The sequence below is a fragment of the Cynocephalus volans genome, chromosome 5 (genome assembly GCF_027409185.1).
Source record: "Cynocephalus volans isolate mCynVol1 chromosome 5, mCynVol1.pri, whole genome shotgun sequence".
NCBI lineage: Eukaryota > Metazoa > Chordata > Mammalia > Dermoptera > Cynocephalidae > Cynocephalus > Cynocephalus volans.
This window is the reverse complement of record NC_084464.1, coordinates 42722262-42736810: the sequence shown is the minus strand read 5'-3', so window position 1 is coordinate 42736810 and position 14549 is coordinate 42722262. Positions and strand designations below refer to the sequence as shown.

At 47.3% G+C, this 14549-nt stretch overlaps 1 protein-coding gene across 4 annotated transcripts; it reads right to left on the bottom strand.

Moving 5' to 3' along the window:
* Positions 1–410: 410 nt before the first annotated feature.
* LOC134378006 (class I histocompatibility antigen, Gogo-OKO alpha chain-like) lies at positions 411–8043 on the bottom strand. Of its 4 annotated transcripts, none has more exons than XM_063096895.1 (8): positions 7833–8043; positions 7300–7569; positions 6700–6975; positions 5798–6073; positions 5570–5674; positions 5087–5119; positions 4893–4938; positions 4598–4685 (listed from the first exon to the last, which is right to left on the bottom strand). In XM_063096895.1, exons 1-7 carry the CDS (start codon positions 7894–7896, stop codon positions 4895–4897), a joined length of 1068 nt encoding a protein of 355 aa, XP_062952965.1. In that variant the 5' UTR covers positions 7897–8043; the 3' UTR covers positions 4598–4685; positions 4893–4894. The 4 variants fall into 4 exon arrangements, with proteins under 4 accessions (XP_062952963.1, XP_062952965.1, XP_062952966.1 ...); XM_063096896.1 differs by having other exon boundaries at positions 4606–4681; XM_063096893.1 differs by lacking the exon at positions 4893–4938 and having other exon boundaries at positions 411–4685.
* Between the last annotated feature and the right edge of the window lie 6506 nt (positions 8044–14549).

The following is a 14549-nucleotide window of genomic DNA, read 5'->3' as shown; positions in this document are numbered from 1 at the left end:
AACCCTCCCAACAAGACAGTGTCCTATCAAAGATGAAGAACTGAATCTCAGATGGATGAAGCCCCATGGCATAAACCACACATGCAAGAAATGCAGAGTAAAAATTCACACCTGGTTCTGCCTGGGCTTTATTTCCTGCACATTGCCTTCTTCACTGTGGATACTGCCCGACAGAATGAGACTCAAGTAATCACAGAGATTCTCCAGGGAGAAGGGAAATTTGAGATGACCAGAACTAGAACATAGCCCAGAAACGCAGATCTGGGTAGTTCATGGCACTAGAAGCTCAAGGACAGTGTGAAAAGACCGGTTTAGAAAAAAAAAAAAAAAAGAAGCAAGATGCACAAATGAAACTCAGGTGATGCTCAAATAAAACAAAAACATTTTTTATTATATATTTTTTATGGGGTACAGTTTGTTGTTTCAATACATGCATATATTGTATAATGATCCAATTAGAATAGTTAGCATATCACTTAAACATTTGTCATTTATTTGCAGTAATAACATTCAAGATCCTCTTTTCTAGCTTTCTTGAAATATACAATACAATACAATGTTTGAGGTCATGGATAAGCTAAATACCCTGATGATCATAGATTTTTCTTTTTCTTTTTTTTCTGGAAGCTGGCTGGTGAGGAGATCTGAACCCTTGACCTTCGTGTTCCCAGCTAACTGGCCAGCCCCTGCATACTGCATAAATGTACCCAAATTAAATTTTCTTTTCACTTTAATATTTGACTCAGTTCATCTTAGGAGTGTGAGGGGATGGTGAAGAAGATTCTGTTACAGCTTCATGGAGAGGCAAGGTGTGTGGGGTAGAAGGGAAGTGACCGAGCAGGCTGGGCTGCATCCAACAGTGTTCAGAGACAAAGGAGGAAAGTTTCATGTAGGGGAAAGAGTAGCTTAAGTGGCGTCAGGTGCCACAGAGAAGACTAAGGAAAGGCTTCTGATAACCACTGGGAGACAGTGTGAGTGGAAAAAACACAATCTGTTTTTTCTATTCTCTCACACAACAAGCAACACAGAAGACAGAGACATTTCTGACCAAATGTTTGGGGATTTCTCCCCACCAGCAGGCAATCAGTTTTGCAGCAGACACCAGCTGCATGTCGTCCAATTCAATTCTGACACTGTCTACCTGGAGACAGTGTCAGATCTCACAAGTTAAGTCCCTAAGACTGCTCCCTACTTTAGATGCAAGTTGCAAGTCCAGGCCTCTGCAACTTTTTGAAGTATCCTCATACAGGACGAGGTCTGAAATGGTCGTGAGTAGAGAAGCTTTCATTCCCATGGAGTTGGGGTGCACCACCCTCCCAACATGTGAATGAATTCAGCTGTCCAGAAGCTTCCCAATCCCTGTGCTTTTGGGTTTTTATGAAAGCTTCATTACTAGGCATAATCAAAGTATGGACAACCATGCAGAAATGTGATTGAACAAAGAGGATGTCATCTAACACTAACAGACTCTCCTCTTCTTTTAAAGCCCTCAGAAACATGGCCCTGACCACCATTTTTAATCCATTCACTATGGCATGGTCCTACAACCTAATCACCCCTTCAAGCTTCCACCTTTCAATTACCATAATAGGATTTCCCACCCTCTTAACAGTCACAGTGGGGGCAAAGTTTCTAATACATAAAACTTGGAGAATACAATTCAAGCTTCAGTGAGTTTTGGGGGTATGTAATTCAATCCACTACATTCTACCCCAGACCCCCCAAAACACATGTCCTTTTCACATGCAAATACATTCACTTCATCCCCAAAGTCTTAACTTGTTTCAACTCAAAAGTCCAAAGTTCAAAGTTCCATCTGTGAAATCAAAAGAAGTTATCTACTTCCAAGATACAATGGTGTGACATGCACAGGGTACATATTCCTGTTCAAAAAGGGAGAAACAGGTCAAAAGAAAGGTGTAACTGGTCCTAAACAAGTCTGAAACCCAGCAGGGCAGGTATTAAATCTCAAAACTGGCAAACCTTGTACATTGACGACTACATGTTCAACGTCCTCTGCACACTGGTGTGGGAGTTGGGTCCTCAAGTCCTCAGGCAGTTCCTTTTCTATAGCTTTCCTGGTCTCAGTTGATGCTTTAGCTCTCCTAGGCTGGCGTTCCACCCTCGTAGCTTCACAAATCTGGGATCTCTGTGGCAGTCCCACCCCCACGGCTCCACTAGGCATGGCGCTGGTGGGGTTTCTCTGCTGCAACTCTGACACCATGTTTCCACTTGGCATTGCTCTAGCGAAGGCTGTCTTTGGTGACCCTGTCCCTGCAACAACACTCTTCCTGGGCCCCCAGACTTCTCCGTACATCATTTGAAATTGGGGTGTAGGCTCCCAAGCCTCCACAGCTCTGACATTCTACCAGCCTGAAGACTTAACACCACATGGATGCCACCAAGGCTTCTGGCTTGTATCTTCCAAAGTTGTGGGTTCAGCCACACCTAGAACTAATTTAGCCATGGCTGGAGCAGCCAGTGCAGCCAGGATGCTGGTGCTGGAACAGCTTTTTGAGGTGGCCCTGGGCATCGAGCCCATGGAGGGCACCGTAGGCCTGTTCCCCAAGACCATTTTGTCTCCCTAGGCCTTTGGGCCTGAAATAGAAGGGTTGGCCTCAGAGGCTTCTGCAATGCCTTCAGGGCCTTCTTCTCATTCTCTTGACATTCTCTTTCTTTTGCACTAATCCTCTTAGCTAATTGTCTCTCGGCTGCACCACTGTATGCTCTCTTCTTCTTTACAAGGTCAGGCTGCAAATTTTCTAAATTTTTACATTCTGCTTCCCTTTAAAATTCTGGCTTCACATCACGCCTTTTCTGCCATAATCCAGAGTAGTATGGTACAAGGAGCCATGCAGCTTCCTTAATGCTTTGTTGCTTAGAAATTTCTTCCACCAAGTACTCTGGTTCACAGCTCCTAAGTTCTAACTTCCACAAAGCCCTAGGGCATGGACAGAATGCTGCCAAATTCCTTGCCAGTTCATAGTCAGGGTGATCTATGCCCCCATTTCCAATAAATTCCTTCTTATTTCTACCTGAGACCTCCTTAGAATGGTCTTTACAGACCATACTTTTATCAGCATTCTGCTCACCACCATGTAACCAGTCTCTTAGACATTCCAAACTTTCCCTTGTCTTTTTGTCTTCTTCTGAGTCTTCTGAGGCTGGAAAGTCCAAAGTCCATCTGGTGGTGGTGACAGTGACCTGGGGTCTCATATTGGCAAGATGGTGGAAGCAGAGCGAGCAGAGAGAACGAGACTCTCATCTTCTTTTTAGCCCTCAGAGCCATGCCCATTTTTAATCCATTCACTACTGCAGGATCCTACAATCTAATCACCCCTTCAAGCCTCCACCTTTCAATTACCATAATAGGATTTCCCACACTCTTAACAGTCAGAGTGGGGGCCAAGTTTCTAACACATAAAACTTGGGGGACACAATTCAAGCTTCAGTGAGTTTTAGGGGGACATAATTCAACCTATTATATTGAGAAGATTTTAAATGTTTCCAACACAAAGAGGCGACAAAATTTTTCTTTTTTCTTAATTGACCCATGCTAATTATATATATTTACAGAGTACAATGTGATATTTGTGTCCATTTATTTGGTATGCAATGATCATATCAGGGTAATGAGTATATCTATCACCTTGAACATTTGTCTTTGTGTTTGGAACATTCAAAATCCTCTCTACTATCTGCATGAAGTTATACAGTAATTTGAAGCAACAGCTTTTAAAAATTTGATTTGAAAGAAAATCATATTTAATGATTTAAGAAAAAGGAAAAATAGGAAAACAATATTCGACTCTAAAAGAGATGTGATCAAGACCACTGGTAGTGAGGAACGGGCTATACTTTTAACTGAAATACTATAAAATTATTTGTCTGTCTTCCTGGCTATGATTTTGGCTTCCACAACTCCACTTCATGACAAGAATTTGAAAAACAAATTCATATCCAGATTCTTACTTTCAATAGGAAAATAACTTGCAGCTCAGTGCACCATGAAGTTAATACGGGCATAGAGACCTCCCAGCCCTGCCTCTGCTGGAACAGGAAAGTTGATCAAAAAAAGTCTGTGTTTTTTCTCTTCCTTTACACCACAACAATCAACACTTCTGTGACCCAAGTGTGGCGATTTCTCCACACCGGCAAGCAAGCAATCAATTCTGCAGTGGATACTACCTGGCTGTCCTCCAATTCAGTTCAATTCCAACACTATCTACTTGGAGATAATGTCAGATCCCACAGTTTGAGGGCTCAGTCCCCAGATCATCCCCTACTTCATATGCTAGTTGCATATTAAGTCATAATCAAATATCTTTCCCAGTTGGTTGTTTTCCTATTTTTCCTTTCTCTTAATTCATCAGTATCTCCTGATTAGGTCAGTGTGGGGAAGAGGTCTTGGTGCTCAGGGATGGCCAGTCTGTTTCCTCACATTATGCTAATAGAAACACAGACTCATAGACACATTGAGATACCAGCTGCAGAAGAAGTCAGGTGCTCTTGAAGTCACAGTAGTGGTGGTGGTAGAGCTTGGACAAATCTTGCATTTTGTGCTATAAAGAAAATAATCATGGGCCGAGCCCGTGGCGCACTTGGGAGAGTGTGGCACTGGGAGCGCAGCAACGCTCCTGCCGCGGGTTTGGATCCTATATAGGAATGGCCGGTGCACTCACTGGCTGAGTGCCGGTCACGAAAAAGACAAAAAAAAAAAAAAAAAAAAAAAAAGAAAATAATCACGAACAAATTAATACCGATTACTATAAGTGGTAACACTCTGAACAGCCTATCAGGCACTCAAAATGTCTCAATCAAAGAGTCCCCATACCCCAGTCATGTCCTTCTGCCCCATCCCCTCTCCCGCTTCAGCCTCTCCAGGGTCTCACCTTTAGGAACAAAGAGACTTATCACTGCTCTGAGTACTTTCTGTGTCTAGGGTAGAACAAAACAGGACCAAGTCAGAGCCCACAGGAGATGTGGCTAAAGGAGGAATTATGGGGTGGGTGAGCTCCCTCACAATGGGCTCCTGTCTACATTGTCCCATGAGTCTCAGGGGTTACCCGCCCCCCCCTGTACTTACAGTCAGCCTGAGAGTAGGGCCATCCTTTTCCACCTGTGGGAAGAAAACATCCTGTGAGAGGCCAGGAAGGAGGCAGGGCCAGGAGGTCCTAGAGAAACCCCCTAGTCTCGGACCCCAGAGATGTTTCCAGAACTGTGACTATGGATCCAGGGCAGGATCAGGAAACATGGTGGAGGCAGATGTGTGAGAAGCAGACCAACCACCCTCCTGGCGTTCTGTCCTCAGCAGGGACCTTCCCCTCTGCCTTCTGATTGCTGGGAATTAGGTCCCCAAGAGTACAATCATCATGGTGATAAATGCATCTATTTTCACATGTGTCTTACAAAAGAGTAAATGTTGGCACACAGGTCCCCAGGCTGGGTAAGCACCTGTGTGTGGGGGGGGTGGGTACTTTCCAGTAACAGGCAAGGCACACTTCTACTTGGGCTTGAAACTCCAAGTAGGACAAGAAAACTCAGACCATACTCCTCACCCCTTCCCTACCTGAGCTCTTCTTCCTCCACATCACAACACCTGCAACTGTAGCTCCAAGGAGAACCAGGCCAGCAACGATTCCCCCAATAAGCATGGTGGGCTGAGGTGGCGGCTCTGGGAAAGGAAGGGAAGGTGAGGGGCCCTGACCCCCAGGCCTCAGCTCTGATTCTGCTGAAGGTCTCCAGAATGGCTCCTACTTTCCTGAGAAAAGACTTGATCCCTCATCCCTGTCCTTACCCCATCTCAGGGTGAGGGGCTTGGGCAGCCCCTCATGCTGCACATGGCACGTGTATCTCTGCTCCTTTCCAGAAGGTACCACCACAGCTGCCCATTTCTGGAAGGTTCCATCCCCTGCAGGCCTGGTCTCCACAAACTCCGTGTCCTGGGTCTGGTCCTCCCCATCTCTCTGCCAGGTCAGTGTGATTTCCACAGGGTAGAAGCCCAGGGCCCAGCACCTCAGGATGGCCGCATGGTCTGAGATTGGGTGGTGGGTTATGTGTGTCTTTGGGGGATCTGAGGAGCAGGGCCGGAAAATCAAGAAACTTTTACATACCTCATAGGACACTGAAGTAGCGCTCAAGTGACCATCCTGAGAAATGATAGGATAATTGGGGTGGGGGAGGGAGCACAAAACCTGGTCTGGATTCATGTATTTGGGATAATCTCCTATTCCTTGGAAACAGGGACTTCTAGAATAGGTGTGAGAGGTTCCAGGCCTCTGGGGAGACAAAAGGGATTTCTGATCCTGACCTGGGTGAAGGCTAAGAGACTTGGAAAAGCTAGAGTTACACCTCTCAAGATGTTGGGTGTGGGACAGATAACAAGGCCTGAGAAAGTGCCCTATAGTTTTCAATGCCACTTCCAGAGTCAACCAGAACCACATATCAGTTACTTCAAGGACAGTCTTCCCCTCCATCCTGGAAGTCACTGAATCCCTTAATTGTCCTGAGAGAAGGGCGGGCCCTCAGTTACTCTCTGGTACAGAAACTGGAAATCCAGGCGGACTCCTACCTCTCCCAATCCATGGGAGATGCGGTATTCTGGCCTCCCATTTTCCTGTACTCCTTGTGGGACACCAGCTTAGGGGTACAGCTCCAGGCCGAGGGGAAATAAGAGAGCTGCCCCGCGGCCCCTCGCACCTGCGCGCTGCAGCGTCTCCTTCCGGGTCTCCAGGTGTCTGCGGAGCCACTCCACGCACGTGCCCTCCAGGTAGGCCCTGTGCTGCTCCGCCTCACCGGTTGCTTCTGCTTTGCGCTGGGAGATCCGAGCCGCCGCGTCCGCCGCGGTCCAGGAGCGCAGGTCCTCGTTCAGGGAGATGTAATCGGCGCCGTCGTAGGCGAACTGAAGATACCCGCGGAGGAGGCGCCCGTCTGGCCTCAAGTCGCAGCCGTACATGGACTGGAGAGTGTGAGACCCTGGCCCCGCCCCCGCGATCAGCCCCGCCCACTTACCCCGCCCAGCCCGCCCAGCCCCGCCTCTTAGCCCTGCCCAGCCTCTTAGCTCCGCTCTCGGGAGAGGCTGACTCATTTGATCAATTTTGAGGCAGGCTCCTCCTAAACTGGCAGCAGGGCGTTGGTTAGAGCGGGTATTGTAACACCAAGGTCAAAGGTTCTGATCCCTTCACCCGCCAGCCGGCAAAAAACCCCGAAAACAAACCGGGTCTAGTCTTGAGTTGAAGTTCGGACCCCGAGATTTGGGTCGACCCCCGCCCCGTGTGGGGCACGGGAGGGATCACTCACCGGCCTTGCTCTGGTTGTAGTAGCCGCGCAGTGTCCGCAGATTCACTCGGAAATTCTTTGCGGTGTCCCTGGCTCTCAGTGTCTCCCGCTCCCAGTACTCCGGCCCCTCCTGCTCCACCCACGGCGCCCGCGCCTCAGCCGTCTGATTTGCGGCGTCGCTGTCGAACCGCACGAACTGCTTGTCGTCCACGTAGCCGACGGCGATGAAGCGGGGCTCCCCGCGGCCGGGCCGGGACACGGCGGTGTAGAAATACCGCAGGGAGTGGGAGCCTGGGGGCGGAGAGTGACTGAGACCGGACCGACCCTCCTCCGGGTGCGGGACCCCCGGGACCCAGGCTGATGGGCGGGAGGGAGGAGGGGGCGAGGGAGACGGAGAAGGGGCGGCGGGAAAAGGGCTGAGACAGGCGGGGAAGGGTCTTGGTCGGGGGCGGCGGAGACGCGGCTTCCCCGGGTCCTGCGCCCCCCCCCACCCCCCGGGCGGTCCCCTCGCTCCTCCCCCGCAGAGGCCGTTTCCCTCCCGACTCCGCACTCACCCGCCCGGGTCTCGGTCAGGACCAGGGCCCCCGAGAGCAGCAGGAGGAGGGTTCGGGGCGCCATGACCCCCGTTCTCGGGGTTTTGGAAACTTTTCAGTTCCGGGGTTTGTAGATGAAAACAGGGGTGACGCTGATTCTGTAGAAACCTCTCTTATAGGCGACGGGAGTGAGAACTGCTGCAGCGTCAAAAGTGTCCGGGCAGAACCTGACACAGACTGAGGGGGAAAGTGAAACCTTTTAGTTGGCTTCCCAGCGCAGCCCCGGACACCGCCCTCGCGCCTGAGACTCGAACCAAGGACCTGGGACTTTGCCGTGACCAGCCTCCTGCACCAAGCGCTCTATGTCACACTGTCTCCTTAGGTTTCAGGATCCCTATATCTCTTAGAAATTAGTGAGGACCCAAAGAGATTTTGTTTATGTGGATTATGTCCGTATTTACCACATTAGAAATTAAAACCGAATTTAAGAAATATTTGGAATATTTATATTATTCATTTAGAATAATATTAATTACCTATTACATGTTAACAGAAATAATATATTTTCATGAAAAATAACTAGTTTCCCAAGTCAGGCACAGAAAGAGAAATACCACATGTTCTCACTTATTGGTGGGAGCTAAAAATTAATATATAAATTCACACACACACACACACACACACACACACACACACACACACACAAAAAAAAACGGGGGGGGGGGGAAGAAGATATAACAACCACAATTACTTGAAGTTGATACGACAAGCAAACAGAGGGGACATCGGTGGGGGGGTGGAGGGAGGAGGGAGGGAGGTTTTGGTGATGGGCAACAATAATCAGCCACAATGTATATCGACAAAATAAAATTAAAAAAAAAAACTTAAAATGAAATAAATTATGTTAAAATCAAAGGTAATAAATACTCAAAACCTAAAAAAAAAAAAAAAAGAAAGAAGAGAAAGATAACTAGTTTCCAAAATAAACAATGTAGTGTGAAGAGTGACCATTTTACATTTTGCAAATGTCATTCTTCTCTTCTGAGAAGACCACTGCATTTTTATATCTACTTCTACATTCAATCTCATATTTTGATTGAAGTTTAAGAAAACCGCCCTCACACAAAAATGTACAGGCATAACTCGTTTTATTACACTTTGCTTTATTGCACTTTGCAGATATTATGTCTTTTACAAATTGAAAGTTGGTTTCAACCCTGATTGGAGCAAGTCTATTGGTGCCAATTTTCCAACAGCATGTGCACATTTCTGTCTTTGTATCACATTTGGGTAATTCTCGCAAAATTTTATTTATTTATTTATTTATTTATTTTTTTATTTTTTTAAAACTGATTTTCTTTTTTTTTTTTTCTTTTTTTTAAAAAAATTTTATTTTGTCGATATACATTTTGGCTGATTATTGCTCCCCATCACCAAAACCTCCCTCCCTTCTCCCTCCCCCCCCCAACAATGTCCTTTCTGTTTGCTTGTCGTATCAACTTCAAGTAATTGTGGTTGTTATATCTTCTTCCCCCCCGCCCCCCGGTTTTGTGAGTGTGTGTGTGTGAATTTATATATTAATTTTTACCTCCCACCAATAAGTGAGAACATGTAGTATTTCTCTTTCTGTGCCTGACTTGTTTCACTTAATATAATTCTTTCGAGGTCCATCCATGTTGTTGCAAATGGCAGTATTTCATTCGTTTTTATAGCTGAGTAGTATTCCATTGTGTAGATGTACCACATTTTCCGTATCCACTCATGTGATGATGGACATTTGGGCTGGTTCCAACTCTTGGCTATTGTAAAGAGTGCTGCGATGAATATTGGGGAACAGGTATCCCTTCGACTTGATGATTTCCATTCCTCTGGGTATATTCCCAACAGTGGGATAGCTGGGTCGTATGGTAGATCTATCTGCAATTGTTTGAGGAACCTCCATACCATTTTCCATAGAGGCTGCACCATTTTGCAGTCCCACCAACAATGTATGAGAGTTCCTTTTACTCCACAACCTCGCCAGCATTTATCGTTCAGAGTCTTTTGGATTTTAGCCATCCTAACTGGGGTTAGATGGTATCTCAATGTGGTTTTGATTTGCATTTCCCGGATGCTGAGTGATGTTGAGCATTTTTTCATATGTCTGTTGGCCATTTGTATATCTTCCTTAGAGAAATGCCTACTTAGCTCTTTTGCCCATTTTTTAATTGGGTTGCTTGTTTTCTTCTTGTAAAGTTGTTTGAGTTCCTTATATATTCTGGATATTAATCCTTTGTCAGATGTATATTTTGCAAATATTTTCTCCCACTCTGTTGGTTGTCTTTTAACTCTGTTAATTGTTTCTTTTGCTGTGCAGAAGCTTTTTAGTTTGATATAATCCCATTTGTTTATTTTTCCTTTGGTTGCCCATGCTTTTGGGGTCGTATTCATGAAGTCTGTGCCCAGTCCTATTTCCTGAAGTGTTTCTCCTATGTTTTCTTTAATAAGAAGTTTTATTGTTTCAGGGTGTATATTTAAATCCTTAATCCATTTTGAGTTGATTTTAGTATACGGTGAGAGGTATGGATCTAGTTTCATTCTCCTGCATATGGATATCCAGTTATCCCAGCACCATTTGCTGGCCCAGGCTGTTAGATCGTGCAGTGGCGACCCCACCGGGTGTGTGGTTTCTGTCGAGTCTCCGCCTCCCTGGCCTCACGTCTCCCCACATGGTGCACACTGTGCTGGGCTGGGCCGTGTCTTCTGCACCCCTCGTCTATCAGCTGGGCCTTCAAGACCCTGCTCGGCACCGCCTCACCCAGGAAGTCTACCAGGTTTCTGCTAGGCACAGACGACCGGTCTCTCTGGGTGCCTTTGTAGCACTATGTAGATCTTTCTCGGGTCTTGTTCACCTTTGTATCCCCCCAGTATAAACCGAGTCTAGCGCCCACCTGCAGCCTGGTCTCCAGCAGGCTCAAGCGGACCTGGGAACTCTCCTACCACACCATTCCCAACCAGAAATTCGTTAGGCTTTTTTCCAAACTGGTGGCTGCAGAGATGGTATCTGCCTCCCAGTAACAGGGAGTTTACCTGGGGCTGGAGTCCAGGGTGTGGTGGAGTGACAGTCAGCCCGCCCGTACTTCCTTGCCCTCCCGACACTGGCCGGGGACGCCCCCCGCCACCAGCCCCACCAGAGAACCGCGGAGGGAGTGGGAGCGGAGGCCGGCCCGCAGGCTCCGGAAAGCCCCGCGCCAGGCCAAGCAAGTGGGAGGGCTCAGTGATGGCCGAGCTGGGCGGAGCTGCCCGCACCTGGGAAAATGGAGGCAGCACCGGGGCGGTGAGTGTCCTGGTGATGCAGGCAGGAGCCGCGTGGGCATCCACCCCCCGAACAGAGCTGTGCCAGGGATCACTCACAGTGCTTTGCCAGGTCGGGTGCTCACTCTGTCTCTGGTTTGCCGCCTTCCCAGTTCTCGGCCGCTGCCGCCTCGGGCTGTTCAGTCGCGGCGCGGCTCGGGCGCTCCCAGGAATCTTCTTTAATGCCGGCCTGAAACCTCGAATCCTGAACAGGGCAGCTGGCTGCCTTCAGCGCGGCCCCGGCCTCTGGGATCCTGGCTGCATCCACAGCAGCCCTGGCGCCGTGTTCCCTGTTTTGAGACTCGCTTTTGCAGCTAAGAAACAGTTCTTTTCCTGCTCCACACTTCAAAGCTGTTGCCTGTAAATGAGGCAGCCTTTCCTGCCGGGGGTATAGTGGCGGTCACCCACACGACCGGCCTGCAGCAGCGGTCCTCCCTTAAGAGATGGTGAGAGGAAGGTCCACAAGTTTCCCGGCTGCCTGAGGCCCAGTGGCCACCTTTTCCACCTCAGCTACTCCGCGCCAGCCACTGCAGCCGCCTCCATCTTGAAAAAGCCTAGCTCCAGAATTTCTGTTTGATTTTTTTTTATTATTTCAATCTCTGTTAAATTTTTCATTTTGATCATTTATTGTTTTCCTAATTCTATTAAGTTGTTTCTGTGCATTTTCTTGAGGTTTGCTGAGCTTTCTTAAAACAATTATTTTGAATTCTTTGTTAGGCAACTCATAAATCTCCATTTCTTTGGGGCTGGTTGTTTCTATTTTATTTTGGTCCTTTAGTGGTGTCATGTTTCCCTAATTGTTTTTTTTTCTAGCATTTTAATTTATTTTTTAAATTGACAAATATAAATTCTGTGTATTTATCATGTATAACATGTTGTTTTGAAATATGTATACATTGTAGAATGGCTAAATCAAACTAACTAACATACTTAGTATTCTTTTGTGTGTGGTGAGAATACATAAAATCTATTCCCTTAACAATTTTCAAGTAACAGTATATTTTTATTAACTATAGTCACCATATTGAACTTATTCCTTCTATGAAACTGAAGTTTTGTTTCCTTTGAATAATATCTCCCAACCCCTGTCCCTCCAGCCTCTGGTAACCACCATTCTACTCCTATGAGTTCACCTTTTTTAGATTCCTCATATAAGTGAGATCATGTGGTATTTGTCTCTCTGTGCCTGGCTTATTTCACTTATTGTAATGTCCCCTGGATTAATTTATGTTTTCCTTATTGTTCTTTATCCTCGTGGCTGTGTGTTAGTATCTGTACATTTGAAGAAGTAGAGACTTATTCCAGTCTTTGGCTTTGTCTGGGAAAGCCTTTCACCAGTCGGCTTGTTTAGAGATTCTAGGCAGGCTGTGTGGCATGGTCTGTGTGTGTGCTTCTGCTGGAGTCCTCAGGTAGTCAGTCCTGGTGCTTAGGTCAGCAGGTAGCTGGGCCTGGTGCCTGGTCCATGGGTTTGGTCCTAGAGCCTGGCTCCATTGGGGTGGACCTATTAATTATGTAGAAATGGGCTTGGAGTCTGAGTCTGTGAGACTGAGCCTGGAGCCTGTATCCACCAGGGCTGTCCTAAAGCCTGGGTCCACAGGGGCTGACCTGGAACTGGGTCTGCTGGAGTGGCCTGGACACTGAGTCCATTAAAGTCTGGGGCCACAGTGACTAGCCTGGAGCCTGGATCTGGCTTAGTGCTAGGATAGGTATGGAGCCTGGGTCTTTTTGAGGGCTGGTCTGCAGCCTGGGATTATGGGTGCTGGCCTGGAGCCTGGGTTTGTGTGGACTGCCCTGTATTGGAGTCTTCTGGGATGGTCCTGAGCCTTGGGTTTGTTGGAGTGTGGGGCTGCAGGGGCCAGTCTGACACCAGGCTGGAGACTGGAGCCTGTGTCCAAGGGTGCTTACCTGGTGTCTGAGGCTAGGGTGCCAAGCTGGCACTGGGGTGGGCTTGAAGCCTAGTGCTGTGTGGTCTTACTTGATTCTGGGTTGGTCAGAAACCTGTAGGGGTCTGGGGGACACTGGAGCCTGGGGCCACAAGGGTTGGCCTGGTGCTGGGTGAGCCTGGAGTTGGTATTTGCAGGGGCTGGCCTAAAGGCTGGGTCCATGGGTGCCAGGTACTGGCCAGAGCACTAGGGCTGTGGGGGCCAGTATGGCCCTGGGTGGGGTCTGGAGCCTGAGTCTGTGGAGGCTGGCCTGGTGCTGGGGTGGGCCCAAGGCTCAGGGCTGCTGAAGCCGGTTCAGTGCTAGGTCTGATCTAGAGTCTGAGACCACTGGAATCTGCCTGGTGGTGGGGCAGATCCAGAAACCAAGACCACCAAGCTGTCCTGGAGCCTTGCACTGCAGGATCTGTCCCAGTGATCTGTCCACAGCTGTCTGTGGGTACTGGCTTGGATTGTGGGGTCATAAGGTCCTGCCAGGTGTTGAGTCTTACTGGAATGGGCCCAGGGTTGGGGTCTGAGGGAAAGTTTGGTGCTCACTTTTTTCTCCTTCCCCCAGCAGAGGGCATTTCTCTCTCCATACTATACTGCCTGGGCTTGGGGGAACGATGACACAGGTAATGTAATACTGTCCTTCCTACCTTCTTCAATGTGTCTTTTCTTATTTCTATGCTTCTTCCAGGTGCTATAATCACTCACCTGGTTTCCTTGGCTCTTGTGAAAGTACTTTTTTTTCTAATTTATTTTTTGTTGGAGCATAATTGATTATACATATTTGTGGGGTACACAGATGACTATCAGTAGTTGTATACAATGTGTGACGGTCAAATTAGCATAGCTTATTCATCATTACGATACATAATCATTCTTTGTGTCCATTAACCAATTTCTCATTAACCTCCCTTCCTCTCTCCCTGCCCCTCCCCCTTTCCACCTCTAGTAACCACAGTTCTGTTCTCTCCTTTTAATAGTCCAACATTTGTGTGTGGATACTTGTTTGCTGTTTTTGTGGGGGCACAAACAATGGAAAGTTCTATTCTATCATCTTGATATCTGGAAACAAGGGATTCTCTCATTCAATTCTGAGAAAGTGTCTGCTAAATATCCAAGTCTATCCAATATTCAGGATAGTTTCTCTGTTATTCTTTCTTTCAAGTAAAAATAGCATTCCATAGAAAAGAGGCTAGTTCAGCTCACACAAATTATTTTCCTTGAGACAAACATAGTATTTTGGAATGTAGCAGAATCACTTCATGTGTGCTTTCCACTTCATCACATAGAATAGTATGAAGATGTGAACTCAAGAATGATTATTTACTTGAACTTATACACTAATTTGTTGGTGGTGTTTTTGGTGGCTGGCAGGTATGGGGAACTGAACCCTTGGCCTTGGTGTTGCAAGGCTGTGTTCTAACCAACTGAGCTACCAGCCAGCCCCCAGCAATTTGTTGTTGACTGAAGTCTACCT